General features: G+C 39.0%; 1 protein-coding gene across 4 annotated transcripts; it reads right to left on the bottom strand.

The window, feature by feature from the left end:
* Window positions 1-3,856: 3,856 nt before the first annotated feature.
* puf60a (poly-U binding splicing factor a) lies at window positions 3,857-18,126 on the bottom strand. Of its 4 annotated transcripts, XM_083541772.1 has the most exons (14): window positions 18,022-18,126; window positions 14,719-14,812; window positions 14,262-14,368; window positions 12,808-12,903; window positions 12,412-12,498; window positions 12,148-12,219; window positions 11,694-11,855; window positions 11,511-11,603; window positions 11,166-11,379; window positions 10,651-10,841; window positions 10,282-10,338; window positions 8,259-8,367; window positions 6,306-6,550; window positions 3,857-4,555 (listed from the first exon to the last, which is right to left on the bottom strand). In XM_083541772.1, the coding sequence occupies exons 4-14, from the start codon at window positions 12,886-12,888 to the stop codon at window positions 4,256-4,258; spliced, it is 1,611 nt and encodes a 536-aa protein (XP_083397898.1). In that variant the 5' UTR covers window positions 12,889-12,903; window positions 14,262-14,368; window positions 14,719-14,812; window positions 18,022-18,126; the 3' UTR covers window positions 3,857-4,255. The 4 variants fall into 4 exon arrangements, with proteins under 4 accessions (XP_083397898.1, XP_083397897.1, XP_083397899.1 ...); XM_083541771.1 differs by lacking the exon at window positions 14,262-14,368; XM_083541773.1 differs by lacking the exons at window positions 10,282-10,338; window positions 14,262-14,368.
* Between the last annotated feature and the right edge of the window lie 694 nt (window positions 18,127-18,820).

Below are 18,820 nucleotides of genomic sequence, written 5' to 3'. Positions count from 1 at the left end.
AGTACTTTACTTCGCTATTTATTTTTTGGACAATTTTTTACTTTCTCTCATTATACATTTTTTTTTACACAAATATCTGTATGTTCTAATTCAACCAGGATTGTTAGTTTAGTTTTAATCTATTTGGTGACATGATCAATATTTTATTTCTTCGCACCATTTTCACATTTTTAGCCCATCAACCTATTTCTTGTGATTGCATGGCTTTTTCAACCTACCAACCTTCAACCTTGTGTTCTATATGGTGGATGTTCAGCCTGGATGTATTCATTAGGTAACAACATTTAAAATTCCTTTGCATTATGTAATACAAAAATGTTGTAATATGATGTGAGGTCCAGTCACCCGAGTTACACTAAAACAGGTAGTAGTAATGGCTACTTTTTTACTTAAGTACATTGCCAACTTTATTACTTTAACTTCAGTGAAAAAGTCAGTAAAACAACCTTGTAAAACATGGGTATCTGTACTTCTACTTAAGAGAAGCTAAAAAGCTACGTTCCTTTTTTTCTGGGTTTAAAGATGTATGAAGAAGTAGAGAAGGTTTCAGTCATTCATTAGCAATTGTTATGATACTTTCATGTGCAAGACAATGCACTGACTAACTAAAAGTATCCGATACAACATACAGACACTGTTGTTAGAGGTTTTATTGCTTTGAATATTTCAATCCAAGTCCTACAATTCAACATTTTTATTTATCCAAGCATAGAAGTCATGTAAGTCTCACCATTTTCAATAAACAAAAAAAAGAGCAAAATATTTATCTTTCTCTCCATGTGCTCCACCTTAGCAGATCATTGGTCTGCATATATTTGATTTGGCAAGTTTTATGTTGGTTGACCTTCCTGATACAAACCTCCCCAAATGATCCGAACTTGGGACCGGCACTAGGAGTCCACTGTATTGTGCAACACCAGCGGTAGGTCTGGACTTCCTGGTCAAGACATGGTGGTGAGGCCTGACCACAAACCATAAGAGTTATAGCTACAAAATATTTCAATGTTTTTCCCGGAATGTAAACCAATGTTCAGAAACCTGGTGAAAAAAATATAAGTATATACTATAATCCAGTGACATGTAGCTAACAATAAATTTATGTTTTCTGTTGGTGTTTTAAGTACATCACAATTGTAAAGAAAGTTCAACTTATTCGTCTTAAGATCGGAGTTAAAGTCTGGACTATAATCTGGCGATTCTAACACCTTCATTTGTTCTTTTGCCATTGTCTTGTTTCAAGACCCAATTTTGGTTCAGCTTACGCTTCTGGACCTTACATTTCTCTCACGAATATTTTGGTTTAAACCGGAATTCATCGTTATCTCTGTGACTGCAAGTCTTCCGGTTCCCATGGCTTCAAAACAAATCATCACCCCTCCACTGCAATACTTGACATGAACATAAGGAATTTGTAGTGTTATGCTGCGTTTTTGTTGCCAAACATGGGTCTGTGGCTGATAAGCAAACATCTCGATTTTGGTCTAGTCAGTCCAAAGAACATTGTTCTGGATATGGTTTGTTCAGATAAGATTTCACAAAACCCAAAAAGGCATTCATACAATTTTTTTGGCGAGAATAGGTCTTTTTTTTAAAGAGCATTTAATAAACACAGGCATATTGATCAAATCGCTAATCATTAAACAATTCAAAACAAATAATCAACAATCAATCTAAGTAAGGGAATGTTGAATTTTACATTATTTGGAGATGGCCTTATAACCCTGCAACAACAGGTGGATCAGTGATGTAGCATTCTTCCCAGCATGGTCCAAACACCTGCATGCTTAACACAAGCAAACTGCTAAAACTTCATCCTTTATAGAAATCACAAAAGCATAAATAACTGTGCATTTGATTAGTAATGTCTGGCTGCTCATTACATTTCAAAGCAGACATTTATACGTGTTGTGTTTTTCCTGGTTACCACAGCTGATTGGTTTTTCAGTGGTTGGTAAAGGCAACCAAATTATTATTTAGGTGCTGATAAATAAAACACTGAATATTAGAAATGAGTTTATAAGACGGACCATGCCTGTAGGACATTTTGGAGACAAAGTGAGAGAGGAGAGATGGAGATGGCTTGGTTATGTGCATAAGTAAAAGAATGCTGAGGATAGAGCCCCCAAGTGGAAGGAAAAGAGGACGGCCAAGGAAAAGGTTTATAGATTGTGGTGAGGGAAGACATGCAGGTACAGTATCTTACAAAAGTTTATGATGTTCATGTTTTTGTCTGCTTGACAGGACCATACAAATGTGTATCTTGTATTAGAGCAGTTAAAATTTGGTACTTTTGAGTACAATTCTCTCATACTGACCACTAGATGTTCAACATGCACCTAATGGTAAAGACTTTCTGAGGATTTGAGAATAAGTATTGTTGCTCTCCAAAAAAGATGTCCGAGGCTATAAAATCGGTAACACCCTGAAACTGAGTTACAGTACAGTGGCCAGGGTCATACAGAGGTTTTCTAATACGGAGTCCACTCGGATCAGACCACAAGGGTCGTCGGGTCCTCGTGCTGTGCGTCAGGTGCAGAAGCTGCTTCACAAAAACATAGCCTGCATTGCTTTAGAGGTTCCAGAAGTAGAAGGTCCGCTAGCTAGTGCTCAGACCGTACGCCACACACGGCAACAAGTCGGTTTGTGTGGCTATCGTCCCAGAAGGAAACCTCTTCTGCTACTGGGATTTACAAACAGTTTGCTGAAGACTGGAACCATGTCCTGTGGTCTGATGAGACTGAGATAAACTTGTTTGTCTCAGATGGTGTCCAGCATGTGTGGCGACGCCCTGGTGAGAAGTACCAAGAAAACTGTGTCTTGGCTACAAGCATGGTGGTGATAGCATCATGGTCGGAGGCTGCTGGTACCTGGGAGCTGCGGTCATTGAGGGGAAACATGGATTTCAACAAGTATTGTGACATTCCGAAGCAGTAGGCATGCCCTTCCTTCAGAAACTGGGCCGAACGGCTGTTTTTTAACCAAATAACGAGCCCAAACACACTGCCGAGATGACAACTGCCTTGCTGAATGTCTCCAGACCTGAACCCTATTGAGCACATTATAGAGGAGGGGAAGAGGATCCCAGCAACAACCTGTGCAGATCTGATGAAATCCATTCCCAGGAGGTTTAGGGCAGGGCTAGATAACGATGATGCTCACACAAAATACTGACACTTTGGACACAGTTTTGACGTTCACTTATAGTGTACTTACTGTTGTTGCCAGCTATTTTGACAGAAATGATTGCATTTTGAGTTATTTTCAGAGGACAGTGAATCTGTACTGCTTTAAATGCTGCACATTGACGAGGGGGCGCTGTTATGCTGGTGCAGCTTGTATAAATAAGTGTTTGTTGTCTTGGTTTATACAATTACTTTGTCCACTTGAGTCGTTTGCTTCATCAGTATGATATGCCTCTAACATTTCATACTGATATAAACACCTAACAAATCTGCAAAGAGAGACAACACCTTTCTGGTGTTCAGTAAACATTAGGTACACAGGTAACCAATTTCAGTCATGCGTAATGTACCAAATTTTCATACTTTAGAGTGGATATTGTTGAATGAATTACATAATTTCTATTAAATGCAGCGAAGTAACTGTAAATGCAGTAAAGTACAGTAACATTCGTTACAGCATGCTTCAGAAAACAATCACTAATAAAATTAATAGGCAGCTATTATTACACATGTGGCAGCCATGCTTTGGCTGTGGATTGTTGTTGGCATCATTCTTGTCGGTTATAACGTTAATTAAATAATAAAAATAAGTCCCAACAAATCTAGGCTTTGACACCACAGATGACGGCTCTAAACTGATTTGATTGTTACCAAATTGCAAACAATAAACAGTCTATTTGAAGATTTTTTATTTTTTGGACATTTGGAACCAAAAAGGTTTTATAACAAGATGAGTAATTTGAGAAAAAAAAAGTAAATTTTGGAATAAAACAAACAACAAAAAAATTTCAACCTAATCCAAATTAACTGATGGGGAAGGAACCGAACCAATACAAAAACATTTCCAGTCCTTCACAGTACACGACAGTGACACAAAAAAAAAAATTCAATCCATGAGTTTGTTTGTCCCTGAATGGGATCTGTAATAATATTAATATCAACATCAATAAAAAAATAATAGGTTAAAAAGTGAGGCCTGCACCACTGGGAATAGTGGTCAGCAGCTGTAGCTGTAAGTGTGAGAAAAATGAGAGAACGGGTCAATGAAGAAAGGGTTGGATTTTTTTTTCAGTCTATGCCGAGAGATCGCTGTTGTCAAACCGCTCCTGATCATAAACCTCAGCAATGACTTTTCGACCTCCAAACCAGCGGTTGTTAAGCGCCTGAATAGCCTTGTTCATCTCTGATGCGGCTGAAAACTCCACAAAGATCTTAACGATGACCTCTGCATCTTCCTCTTCACCCTGCTTCTCCTGGTAAATAATCACTCTGTTGACTGCACCGAACTTCCCACATTCTTCCGTTACCTCACCCTCCAGATCGTCGTCTATGTCTTCGGGGCCGACCATGTTCCTGAGCACCATAACCGTCGACTGTAGGGGAAGAAGAGCCACGTTAAGCTCAGCCTGACACCTATCTGCTTAAAGGAACAGGCTTTCAGTGAATACGATCAACGGTAACCTTTTAAAAAGCGGTTGTTTTGCTTTGAATTTTTTTAATGTGGAAAAGAAAAAAAAAAAAAATGTAGTTTAGTGTTTAAGGAGTTAAGACTTTGGAGCCAAAAGGTCAAGAGTTCAAATCCCAGTCACACCAAGATGCCAGACTATGAGCCCCTGAGCAAGGCCCTTACCCCAATAGCTGCTTAGTTGTATGCAGGGTTCCCATACCATTATGAACACCAGATTCAAGGACTTTTTAAAGCACCATTAATTTTACATAAAGCAAATCAAATGTATACCCAGAATATAAAGAGTCATGAAAGACCACTTACCACTAGTACTTGACATTTTTTATGTAAATGTTAAGTGTAAGTAAATCGTTGAAATGAATTTCATTAAATACATGAGTCAGAGTGTTCATACCAGTAACATAAATAATGAGTGCAAATAAAACAGAAAACACAAACAATGCTAGCGGTCTTTTTTTTTTTTTCCGCAAAACAAATATTTTAGCTGTAAGGAGGCTGTGATCATTTTCGCTATAAATTTAGCCATATGCTTTGCATTTCATTGTATCCAGACAGACTCCTATCAAGATTAAAGCACCATATTACTAAACAAAATTTATTTAAAATGTAATTCAACCACTTTCAAGGACCTACCGTAATTTCCGGACGATAAAGCGTACCCATATATAAGCCGCACCCACTGATTTTTTTACAAATATTTAACATTAATAAGCTGCACCTGTCTATAAGCCGCAGGTGTCTACACTAATGAACTTTACACAGGCTTTAACGAAAGACACGTTACACACGGTGTAACGGGTGAAATATGTTACGCTTCCTTTAGGAGCATAGCGGTATTTTGGGAATAGCATGCCACTGCATTTTTACCAGTATTACTGCGTGTGTTCAAGACGATGATTATGTCCTCATTATTTTCTGATGCTCATTTCTAAGTTTCTTTGACTAACCCGTAACGCTGTTGCCAAGAAAAATAAAAAAGCACGAGTTTTGGAAACCTGTCTGTGCTTATATGATTTCTGTTGCAAATGGAGTTAGCGAGCTCTCCCTTCACCCAGACTCCACGCGTTACAACGGCTTGTATCTAAACAGTAGCCGACCAAGAAAGTCATTGTTCACTGTCTTCCTCCTTCCTTTCACAACTATTTCTTTTGGGAGTTTATCTTTTGGCATCAATTCTGTTCGGAAATTTCATTGGTCTAATGTTATGGAGTTCCGTTTTTTGGCTTGAAGTTTGCGAAACCGGGAAAAACCCAGTAAAAATTCATAAATTAGCCGCTTCGTTGTTTAAACCGCGTGGTTCAAAATAATAAATGGCAGCAAAATATATATATATTTTTTTACATTTATGTAAATATAAATGTAATAATTCATAACTCAATTACACAAATTGTATATGAAGTTTTAGGAAATTGTGGATTGTTTGACAAACCTAAACATGTTGAAACCGAAGCCTAAACATGTGCAAGAAAGGAGACGTGCAATGCAAACTGCGCAATTCATTACTGCAGGTGGTGAAACTCTGCTGCTGGGTCTAAAGAAAGCCTCTTGGACAAACCATTCTAAACTTGATAAACAAAAATTCTCAATACCGTGTTACCTCAGTGTAGCATTCTCTAATGAGAAACCCTTATGAAAGTCATAACACTGGGCCTCACCTCTTGCTTCCTCAGCAGTTTCTGCATAACCATGTGTCTGGCACTGCTGCCTGAAATGCTCATGTGCTCCTGTTCGCTGAGCATCTCCTGACCCGTCCCGTCTAGGGCTGCTTCCTCCTCTTCCTTATCCTTCTTTTCCTTGGCCTCCTGCGCGGCAGCCACAGCCGCAGAGATCATGGGTGGAGACGCCAGGATGGGGTTCACCAGGCCCACCTGGGGTATCACAGGCCGTGCTGGCGTCACACCTGCACAAAAAGAGAGCGGTTAGAACATTTGCTGGAGACACCAAGTACAACACAGAGCCCCAAGGCACCTACAAGAGCCCTCTCAATGCTGTGTGTGTGTGTGTGTGTAAATGTAGGAAGCCCCCAGGGGCTTCAAAACAAACCTAATCCACTTTTTTTTTTTTTAAACACTGTTTCTGAAAATCATTAAAGCATCATTAAAATAAAAGGTCCAACAAATAAAAAGAGCAGCTGGTGACTTACTTAGCACTAGCTAGTTTCCAATAAATCCATTTGTTGATTAATAGTAAATGTACAAAACATTATATATAATATTGCAAAAAAATAAATAAAAAAAATAAGAGGGACATCAGATGCAGATTTACAAATGAGGGGTGGAGAAAAAGGGGGCAGTCTTCCTCCTCATGGACCGACGAACTCCACACATCAATGTGCCATTTAGAGTTCTTTCCCTCCCTCATGCCAGTCAGTTCGATAAAATATACAGCACTCACTGGCGAATGAGAATGAGAGATTTGTTTATGAGGGGAGGGGCTAGAAACAATCCTCTTCACACTTGGTTGGTGGGGGGGAATAAGAGGCCACGGTCAGGGTGATTGTGGAGAGTAAAGACAGGGAAGGGAAGAGAGAGAGACAGAGAGACAGAGAGAAAGAGAGAGAGAGAGAGAAGAAAATAAAACAGAATCTATTAGTGGACAGGTCCTATAATAGACCATATTCAACTATATAACTGTGTAGAACATTAAAAACCTGGGGAACAAAATGATTTGAACACAGACTAGCCTGGCATGTTTTAACAGTATATTAAAAGAACCACATGAGTCACAGTAGAAAACAGTGTGTTCGAAACGGCATATTAATCGTTTATGAGCTTAATATGCACGAATACTCGTAACAATACTACAGTAAAGCTAATTGCACCTCACAGACACAAAAGTGCTTCGGGTTTATTCATATAGGGCAATTTTCCGGAAATTATGTGCAAGTCTGCTTGAATGAATCCTAAACAATTGTCTAACAAAACCAACATAAAACCTCTTAAATGAGGCTGTATTAAGTTTAAAAAAATAAATAAATAAATTCTACAACATTCATGCAGACAATTCCAGAAAGTCCACAAATATCAGGCATACACTATACAAATCTGCAGCTCAATATTCTTTATAATCTCTGTTCTGCGAGGGGTGGCAGTGCAGGGTTAGTTGGCCAAACATCATCTTTTCTTCTAAGAAATTGGGCAGATGAATGTGTCGTGTCAGAACATTTTCCACAATCTATACCTCTGTGGCTAGCAGCAGAAAACATTGGTACAAATAGAGCTTGTGTCATGAATAGAACATATTGAGGCCACTGCATCCAAGCAAGAACTGTAATTTATTTCATGCCCATGCGTAATAAACTACTTACAGAACATCGCTACACTGTGTACATTATGATTTAAGAAAAGATAACGAGTTAAAACTGTACAGTGTATGCCTGCGTGTTGCCACTGGTTACGCAAGGACCTTAACCATGGATCTGATTTTCCACTTTGTAGGCAAATGATTGTAGGACCCCTTTCATACACACCCACCACATGAGCAACATGCTGGACTCCGTGCACACAATAGGCATGCTAGATGTGAGACACATGAGGTAAAAATGCTAGAAGCATGATTTTTGCTTCTATCATGTGTTAAGCCACCAGAATTGTGGAGGCCTAGCCTACCTGTGATGACCCCTGGGGCCTGGGCTGCCATAACGGCCTGGGGCATCTGTGGCAGGCTCACAGAGCCGGCTGTCATTGCACCCAGGATGGACGCACCAGCCACCGCTTCCTGGAACAAGAGGGGGACATATAGGAACACCGCCCAGACAGCGCCCGTTAACCAGCAAACACAGGGTACGGACAAGACAGGACGAGACAGGACAAGGAAAGGCCAGACACAGACTCACATGGACAAGGCCTGGGCCTGCTGCATGCAAGAAATTATAATTTATTTATTTTTTATGTTAGCAGACACGTGACTGGAACATTCTCTCCCAGATCTTTATGCAGCTGAGCAACAAAACTAAAAGCAACTGTTAAAAACTATTATTTGACTACGGTGTTAGAATATACGCACGTATTTATATATAAACATACACACACAGCATAGTGCAGATGTTTGAGAAGTGAAGGTGTTTCAATATTTCGTTTTATTTTAATAGCAACAAAAACAAATCGAACGATTTTCATTGTGGTCTCAGACTTTTTAACACTGCTGTATGTGTAAATGTGGTGGTGAGTGAGTGACAAACTTGTTGCGTGGATGTTAAACGCAAAATTTCTGTTTAAAATTTTAACTCAAAGCACAATTCAATATGGTGTTGATTACAAATCGTCACTAAACCTAAACACTGTAATACACTTTGTACAACTGTTTACAGGATCTATGATTTGTCACCTTTTAGAATTACTGGCAAGGCAACTCTCTTATTACATAAAGATGCCTTTTATGATGTCTCTAGGGTACGAGCATGCAAACAAATCCTGCATACTTTTTCGTATTTGCTTCTCTAAAAGGCAGATTTATGCCTCTTGGTTGTGAAATTTGGGAAAAAGAGCAAGTTTTTTTTTTTTTTTTGGATACCATTGCAAATGATTATATCTTCGCTTTGCTACGCATCTCGCAATGATACGCTTTTGCCTATACTTTCTATCAGCATGCTAAATTGTGTTGAATCTCATTATTTAACAAATGGTCAGACTTGCATTTATTGATCTGGGAGAAGATAAGGGCTGTTAGCAGAGTAATTGAGTTATAATCCATAGAGGAAAGGCAGATTTAGGCTTCGATAAGGTTAAAATTAAATGTTCTGCAGCAAGTTCAGCAGCTTCACCACTAAATTACACGAAACAGTTGAACTTGATGTTTAATGATTACTGACTATATTCAATGCAATCAGGCCCAAGCCAAGAGACACAATCATGACAAGACAAAACCCGCTAAACACACAAGATCGATTTTCTTGTTTGTTTGTTTACATTGTGGTTACTAATTGTTTATTTGAATAATTAAAAGGTAATTTTTTTTTTTTTTACTACTGTATATATAAATATATATATGACAAGAAAATAGCAACATAAGACATACTATAGGTATACTTTTTTTTTCGGCTAGGTAAAGTGTTTTATAAATATGTCTAAGTCATTGATTTATGCTGTAGCATAGAATTGGCAAAAATACATGTTATAAAATGGAGTGACAATCCAGAAAAGGAAATGCAAAACAATTAACTTGTTAAAGCATGAAAAAGTCACACTGGGTATTAAATGACTATTATTATGAAGTTCAGATTAAGTGGATATCCTGATGCATCCACTTAATGTTAATTAAGTCTAAACAACATGCATATCTGTATTTGCCAAACTAAAAAAATGTTGCAGGTAATAACTCAAAGGTCAAGACAGCCAGTTAAATAAAAGGCATAATGCTGCCTTGTTTTATTTTATTTTTGTTTGTTTAGTTTTTAGCACTGTGGGCTACTTGAGACCTTGAGTCACCTGAAACTACAGCTGCCCAATCAGCATCCTGAGTTTACATAAACTGTTCAATTAAACATTCTCTATCTAGCAGACATCTATGGCACAATGATTACCAGCATTACTAAGGAGGTCCTGAGGACAAGTCTCTCCACACACTTAAGAAAATCTACACAAAACAAAAAAGCACCAGCGTGCTTGGAACAGAATTGCCTGAAAGATTTACCAGACAGTTGAGGAAGTCTTCTGTCCGATTCTCCGGAGTGGAAAGATTCCATGCCATCTGTTTTTGGAGTTTACACGCTATGTTATCTTTCTGCATGTAAAAAGCTCTGTCTCATATAAGTAATGCTGTCTTCATGCCACTCAAAAGCTACTCACTTAAAAGCAAGCCCTCACATACAGCACCATGTATCTCCAGTAGCCTTGCTAAGTCCATTAAACAAAAAAAATCTAAATTCACGCTGCCTTAATTTAAGCAAGGAACCTTTCTAGTGCCAAATGGAAGCAGCTGATCTCACACACTCACACATTCACACATTCACACACTCTCCTGACTAACAATAGATGGTAAAAAAAAGTAAAAGAGACTTACCTGGGCGGTGATTTTGGCAGTGGCCGCGGCAGCAGCCACGGCAGCAGCAGGGGGCAGGCCCCCGGGCGCGGTGGGCGCCATCATCGGGATGGGCGGGGTCACTGCCTTGCCCACACGCAGGTATTGACCACCCAAATCAAACAGGTTCATAGAGGACACTGCGTCCTGCGCTGACTGGGCCTTGTCATACTCTAGAGAAGAAAGGAATGGCAATGTAAGGCTCTACGAGCTTGAGAGAAAGGTTCAGCTTAAATCTTCTGGCAGAGCACTGTGTCATTTACTGTGTAATTACCAGAGGGCACTTATGGCAAATTGTCCGCAACTGAGCCTAAGGAAAATAACGACAACAACAAAAAAACAAAAACTTACTATGAAAGCATGTGAGGAACCTGCCCCCACCCCTCCTCTATCCCCTGCGAGACATATGTAGAGAATAGCATTCCGCTATGACTGACCGCTCTTCGGCCGCATACACAGTATTTACAACCGAACAAAAGCAGACGCCTGACTCTTACCTATGAAGCCGTAGCCCTTGTGTTTTCCTGTCGTGGGCTCTCGTGCCAGCATACAGGACTTGATTCTCCCAAAGGCCTCGAAAACACTCTTGATGTCGTCGTCTGAGAGATCCGGGTGCACGGACGCTACGTAGATTCTGTTAAAGGCACGGGCTTCTTCGGCTAACTGGTCTATGATTGGCTGTGCCTGACCAATGTTGCTGGGCCGTCCCACCTTGGAAAGAAGGAAAAAAATAATCAATAAATGTACACGTTTTTTTAATTACTTTAATTTAATAACATTTTATTTCTATTCATTAACGTTATCACATGCATTTACCATCATATTAAGAACGATCCACTCACTTTAATGTTTCTCCCCCCTAACATGACGGAGTTCATCTGTTCTAAAGCCAGCTGTGCTGCCTCTGGTACCTCATACTCTACAAACGCAAAACCCTGGAAAAAAAAAAAAAAAAGACATCCAGTTAGTCAAAGAACATATCATTCTCATATCAGCCTGTACACAGATCATGTAAGGGTCCAGACCTTGTGCTTAAGAGTAACCGAGTCCCAGGACATATCGATGCTCTTGATTGGCCCGAAAGGTGCGAAAGCTTGTCTAATGGTATCCTCTCCAAGCTCATAATAGATCGAGCCGACGTAAACACGGCACATAATAGCGAGTGCCCGCTGCCGCTGTGCTGCAACCTGAGACAAAATAAATTATAAAAATATGCAAACTGAGATCTGGAATTACTCAAATCTGAAGATGGGGGGGGGGGGGAGCAACAACTAATGTTCTTTAAGAGTGTTCCAGTGATTGAGGATAGAACCAGTGTACCCTTAACACGATGGCACCGAAGACATAGCACTGGCTCTGCTTTACCTCCGGACATTACACACATGAGTACTGAACCACTGCATGTGTGCCAAGAAATGGAGGAAGACTGTTTACAAAGCCCTTAAACGTGAAGAAAAAAAACCCAAACACATTCCTTACCGACTGTAAGGGTGAAAGCGGGTCACCGAAGCCAGCCATGGCCATTGAGGCCATCTGTAAAGAATTGGGGATCTGGTTGGGAAAGAGAAGAGTGCAAGAGAACCACAATGATTAATCTAATAAAGAATTCTGAATGTTTCAGATGATGCTGATGTTAAACCTTTCATCATTCACAACCAACTTCTCTGAAGCTTGCTGCAACATCATATATGAACACTCTGAGGGAAGAGTTTCACAAGAGACATGGAAGTTAGTTACAGTTACCTGGATGTTGTTAAGTGGCTGCTGCTGGGCGAGGCTCTGCTTGACCAGCACACTCTTGATGCTCTGCTCCATGGCATACTTCTTTGCCTGTGATCAAGTCAATAAGAAATCAGCAAAAACTAAATTTTGTCCTCTTTGGGTATGAATCACTTTGAAAGACGTGGACATTATTAATTATTTGAAGCATGTACCAGCATGAGCAAAGTACTAGCAGATCACAGATTATACACTGCTTCTGAAAGCAGATTGCGCTGCCTATTCCCTTCTCCACTAAACCACATTGAATGTATTCAACAAGTAAAGAAATGCAGATGTCAGACTTCAATTGTTACTTGTTTGATAGTCAGCTGCTGTGAACGTTAGACTGCAGGTGTATGTGAATAAAAAGGCGGTCACCTTCTGCAGGGCCTCCTGCTGTTCAGGGGTGAGGGGCGGCAGGCCAAGCTTCGAGGCTGTGCTCTGTCCATTCTCCATCATCAGAGCCTTGCCTCCCTGCAGAGAACACACCTGTGAGACTGAAAGCCTACATGACATAACCCTTAAATTTATGTTCATTTAGATTCAGAGCAAACACAGCCTTATATTTTTTGCGGAAAGGGGGGGGGGGGGGCACAAATGTGTATTTTAGGCAAGTTTATTTTATACCCTATAATATGAATCTGCATACATGCAAACATACTTTGAAGTGACTGTACATTCTTTTCATATACTGCTTAAAATACTTAAAAATAGAGGTTGACCGATTGATTGTGCTTGCAAATTAGGCAGATTTTTAGGCAGGCGCATTGAAGCACCAAACCGCACGTTCTGCGCTTGAGTGAGGGAGCATTACTTTCTCATACCAGCAGGTGGCAGCAATCTGTATTCCGCATCCAAACAGGGAAACCGGAACAGCTAGAACTGTAAATATATGAAACTAGCAACGTTTACACCCGCCGTGATAATTACTAACGGATTCGTGTAGGTTTTTTCAATCCTGTTTGCTAAGTTGCAAAGACAAGAGCAAAAATTTTTATTTTTTTTCTGCTGTGCTAATTCGCTAAGCTAAATAGCTAATCGGAGTTCTCTTTCTCGCCAAACAACACTTAAAGCCGCCCGACAACCAAAAAAAATTTGACATTCCCGGATGGCAAACAGTCAGCTTGGGGTGTCCCGGACTTTAAGTTATCATCATTCGTTCATAATTAAGCCTTATATTATTCATTGTTTAAATATGATGCTGTTTTTGGAGAGAGAACGAGAGTAAGTTTTTGGAACTGTAGTCTTCAACCAGTTGTAGTTTAGGGCAGACTCTGGGACCAAAAACTGCCAACAAGGGCACTCGTTGGAGAGGCTCGTGTTGCTCAACAAATGTTTAATTTAAGCAATTTTCTGTATCCTGCCTTATTTATTAACTCTCAGATTTTATAAGATGAAGTGGGGGAAGAGAATCGGGCAAAAATTTGGCATCAAATATCGGCCATCAACTGCCATGATTTCTAAATAACGGCATCGGCCAAAGAAAAACCCATATCGGTCAACCTCTATGTAAAACTATATAAAGCAGAAAAATAAAAAAAAACTCTACAAAGACATTAAAAAGAACAGCATTCTTCAGTTTGAAGAATTAAAACTGCAACAGCGCTGCAGTTCCCTGGGGTGCTGCTCATAAAGTCTAAGATCTTAAAAGGGAACAGAACATTGTACTTTTTCCTTTGCGTCAAAAAAACCAAAAACAAAAGAGAGTTCTCACAGGAAACGGACGTTGCGTAGAAGATGCTAGCCACTGTTCCTTAAAAGTGGGAATGCTACAGTATGTGTGATGAGGTGAGCAGCCTGACTCAGTACTACACAGAAGAAAGCTAAAGTACCTTTGCTCAAATGAACTCCAGTGATGCAGAGCCCCCCCTTAAGGAGGTTTGAACCCAATTTGATCTGCCATTGGCTTTGGAATTATAGTACAGTCAAGAGATATGCTCTACAGCACAGACGACACACAGAGAGAAACGACATAAAAAAAAGGAAAAGAAAAAACACAAACCTACTTAGAACAAGAGAAACTTGATAGTGAGACAACAGAATGAGAACACTGATATCAGAAAATCAGGAAAAAGCTCTTCTAGCATTTAGGGACCCATGAAGTCCAACATGTTTACTGATCGAATTGAACACATTGATTCCGATTGAATGGTTTCTCTTGAGACCTGATGACGGCGAAAAGCAAAAACACCAGGCCTTGTCTCTCTGTGATCCAAAGCTCGGTGTAAAAACGCATGACATCTATACAGAATGCAGAGGTTAATAACAACGGTAAGGTGGAACACTTACGTAGCGCCTGCTCTCTTCTTAGGTGTCCAAAGTGCACGTTACTTGTGGAGAAATATCTAGCGAGACCGTTTAGTGTTTATTTATTATTCCGAATCTAGAAAACACAAAACAAAAAGAATGTTTATACACCTTTCGACAATATTAAATACGTGTGTGACGTGACGTGTGAGAGCACATCAAATGACCAATATGTACTGGAGTAAATTTGCACGATTTTTTTCCCCCCCATATACATCAGCCGTGTCAGCGTTTTCCTCCGCGAAAATCACAAGCCAAATCACCTACTGCACCCCCACATACCCTTTGTGGTCATATGATCACTTTAGTCCACGTCTCTGATTTGCTATGCAGATGTCCGCTCGTAGATTGTGTTGGGGGAAAAAAAAGATTTCGGACTGCTGTTACTGGTCGTATACAGTCTTAAAGCGCGTTTATCAGTGACTCTCTTCCACATAAACACGTCTCGAGTCGCAAATAAATCTGGCTTGTATACTCTGGCCACTGTTTTATTGTACTCTCAGATTGTTGCTGAAAACATAAGCGAATGTCTCTTCTCAAATCACAGCCTGTCAGAAGCGTCCCCTCTCCAGTGTGAACACAAGAGTTTAATGACTGAAGACAAAAATATATGTCTCGATGTCCCCCTGACAAACAAATCCAACCCAAATAGAACTTGATGCAACAAAGCTCCTGAAATACTGATGGTACTCAAGGGTTCCTTCAAAACAAGTTTATATAGAAATTCCCATTTATTTAGTCAGACCTTTTGATGTATAATGCATGATATATAAATAAAAAATGTGAAAGATCAAAAGGGGTGTAACGGTACACAAAGGTCATGGTTCGGTTCGCTTTCGGTACGGTTAGGGGGAAGAAACGCAAAACATAAAATCGCTTGTCGTTTTTTATTAACGCGGTTTATTATTATTAACATTTATGATCTGAACATTAACAGTTTACACTTTTTTAAACAATTGTAAATAAAATAGCTGCTTGGTTAAATAACGGCAAATAATAGTTTGTAATATGTTATACAAAAATTTTAATTAATAATTTTGCACAAATTAAATTTAACTTATTAAATACAATTCAAATAAATGGAACAATGTATTTAAATCGTTTACAGTTGTTAGACCCCATTGGGTAATACAGATGTGTATGCAAGTGTGTGCGTTTTACATTACAATTTTTCACGATTTGGTCTACTTAACTGTTCTAATTTCAGCATACTTTAAATTAATTCATTCCTTCCATCCTTCATTCAATCACTATATGAATGATACGTGGAATTGTCAGGATTTTTTCCTTTTAAGAGAAATTCTTGAAGCTGGATATAAAACTCTAAAGAATCCATATCGCTCGCATACGGAGTGAGTAGCCACAGTGACACTGCGTTAACTATAGTTTCTTTTTTTTATTATAGTAAAAATATGATAATTTTTTTGATATGGATGTGTACCGTAATACCCCTAATTAATTATATTATATGATACTAGCTGAAAGTACCCGTGCTTCGCTACGGAAGGCAGAACGCTAAGCAATATGGCAATAAGCAGTAAGCACTGAACAGGACTGGATGATCAGAGATCAGAACGTAACGTCAACAAATAACATACTACCCCTTTGTAGTACAGATACAGGGCAAACTACTTTGAAAATAATTTTTATCGTGCATCTAACAGCTAATAAGAAACAATGTACTAAGTTTCATTAGGATCCATAATGTTATTTCGAAGAATTTACAATGCGTGAGAAATCGCGTTTTTCGCGTGTTAGTCGCGATCCAGGCCGAATTTTTCAAAACCCTTTCCAAATGTTCCAAATTTCATTGCAATCCGTTCAGTGGTTTTTGAGATTTCGTGATGAGCGAGTAAGTCAGTCAGTCAGTGGTATTTGAGCTTATATATATATATATATATATATATATATATATATATATATATATATATATATATATATATATATATAGATTATTAAAAGATATATATATATATATCCCTTATTAATCCCCTTGATCTCCATTGATACATTTATTATTGGATTGAATTAGTTTGTCAGGAGGCATCTATTTTCCTCTTCAGTTAGAAAACTTGCATTCAGACAGGATAAGAGAGAAAAATGGTCAGGAATAGAGGAAAGACGCTCATTTGGGTTTCCAGCATCAATCTGAAAGCACAATAAAACAATGATGAAAGAGTACACAAGCAACATTCATTTGCACCCAGAGAAGTGTTTAATATCTTCAGGAGAGACTCTGGTGCACATGCTATAAGACCGTATTTTCCAAGTTGAGCTCGGTTTTCTTTCATCAGTCCTGAATTGTGAACTATGCCCACACTTCCCAAACCACACTCAGGTCTTTATGTCAAATGTTAGTCCTGTTAGTACATTTTTCCATTCACACCCCTCTATTAAATTTGGAAAATTGGGAGTTTAATGTAGTACAAGGGAAAAAAAAGTATACACCTTTTAATCTGAACCTTGAACTGCCATGGAATTTCAACCATTAAACACCATACAATGAGATACTGTTTTTCTTATTATACGACCTCAAATTCAGTCCGGCTTCACTTCTAGAAATGAAATTAGTTACAAGACAAAGTTATACATCAACGTTATTTCAATGTTTTGGATTATAGATCGCAAACAGTCCAAAAAACCCACATTCAAGTCCAGAATAGACGCTCATCTAATAAAATAGTCATGTGTTGGAGCATGTACACAGCAAATACACAACGGCTCATTCAAACAAACTTGGCGCACTTGAATAAACTAGCCATTATTTGTATTCCCACTCGTATTCCGAATAATTTCACAAACGGCGTTGTGATTGGCCGGCCTCCTGCCCTACTATTAGTGCAGCACTTGAAAATTGTCTCACGAGCCAATCACAGTGCAGGGGGCGGGACTAGACGGAATTTGGGTGCGTTTTTAAAAAAGCTAGCATGAATCGAACAATTGTGAGGCGCGTGAGATTAGCTAAATACACAAGCATCCCGGGGTTTAAAGTGCTGAACAGAACCTGTTGGATGTATTACCGAGAATAAGCCTTAAGCTTTTATATATTTTATTTGGAGTTTAAGGGAATGTTTGAAACTTCACGTTCATTAAAAGCGAATCCAGGAACAGGCCGCGAGCAGAATCCCGCTCTCCGCTAGCTAGCAGGATTAGCTAACCACGCGCATGCTAAAACTAAGCTCTACTACATTACTATATAAAAATATATATGCATTGATATACGCCGGTTATAATTCTGCACCACAAGTCAAATTACAAAAATACAAAGAAAAGTGTTTAAATTACCGCAAAAACCGCTACCGCCATGAAGCACACTGTCCAGCACGGACGCCCACGGTGACGACGAGGACTACGAAATATCGCGAGATTGTGACCTCACGCGCCTGCTTTTGCTGAGCAGATCTCGCGAGATTTCGTCCAAGAAAGCGATTTGCTGCTGCAGCGTGTTTCTAGACCATTCCCTGAAACAAGTTTTCTGAGGTGCAAGAAGACCAACTGAAGGCTTTACTCTATAAACAACCTTATAACCTTGATCAATTTTCTTTCAGAATGTGATTCCAAGTGGGAATTATGAAATTGGTCTTCAAGTATATAGAGATTCATTCATGTGTATAAAGAGCTTTAGTATGTTTGTCCCAGAATTGCAGGATAAAATTCACTTTGTTTGGGTGTCTGTTTATCAATTACACATTCACTCATTCATTCAAACTTAGGAACAGTTTATTAGAGAGACAACCCATACTTCCCAACAAGAACGGAAGCTCTACGTACATTTCTTTATAAAGAATTCAAGTTTAGGATTGAGAAATGGAGCCAACCCTGTTGTTTTTACCTTTAACATTAAATGGGAAATCATTGTTTACTATACAAAACAACAGAACCCACATTTTAAGATTTCCTTTATAAGCTGGTTTCTGAATGATGAAGAAATGTCAGACGTGTACGTGTTCGTTGTCGAATCCACATTCTCAAACATTTAGTTAATATAAGTTGCACAAATGACTTTTTATACTATGATTACATACATTTATTTCATATTAATGTGACCATTTTTTTGTATAGTAGTAGAGCTTTCTATTAAATC

This window comes from Silurus aristotelis, assembly GCF_946808225.1.
Source record: "Silurus aristotelis genome assembly, chromosome: 5".
Taxonomy (NCBI): Eukaryota; Metazoa; Chordata; class Actinopteri; order Siluriformes; family Siluridae; genus Silurus; species Silurus aristotelis.
This window is presented reverse-complemented; position numbering and strand designations above follow the sequence as displayed.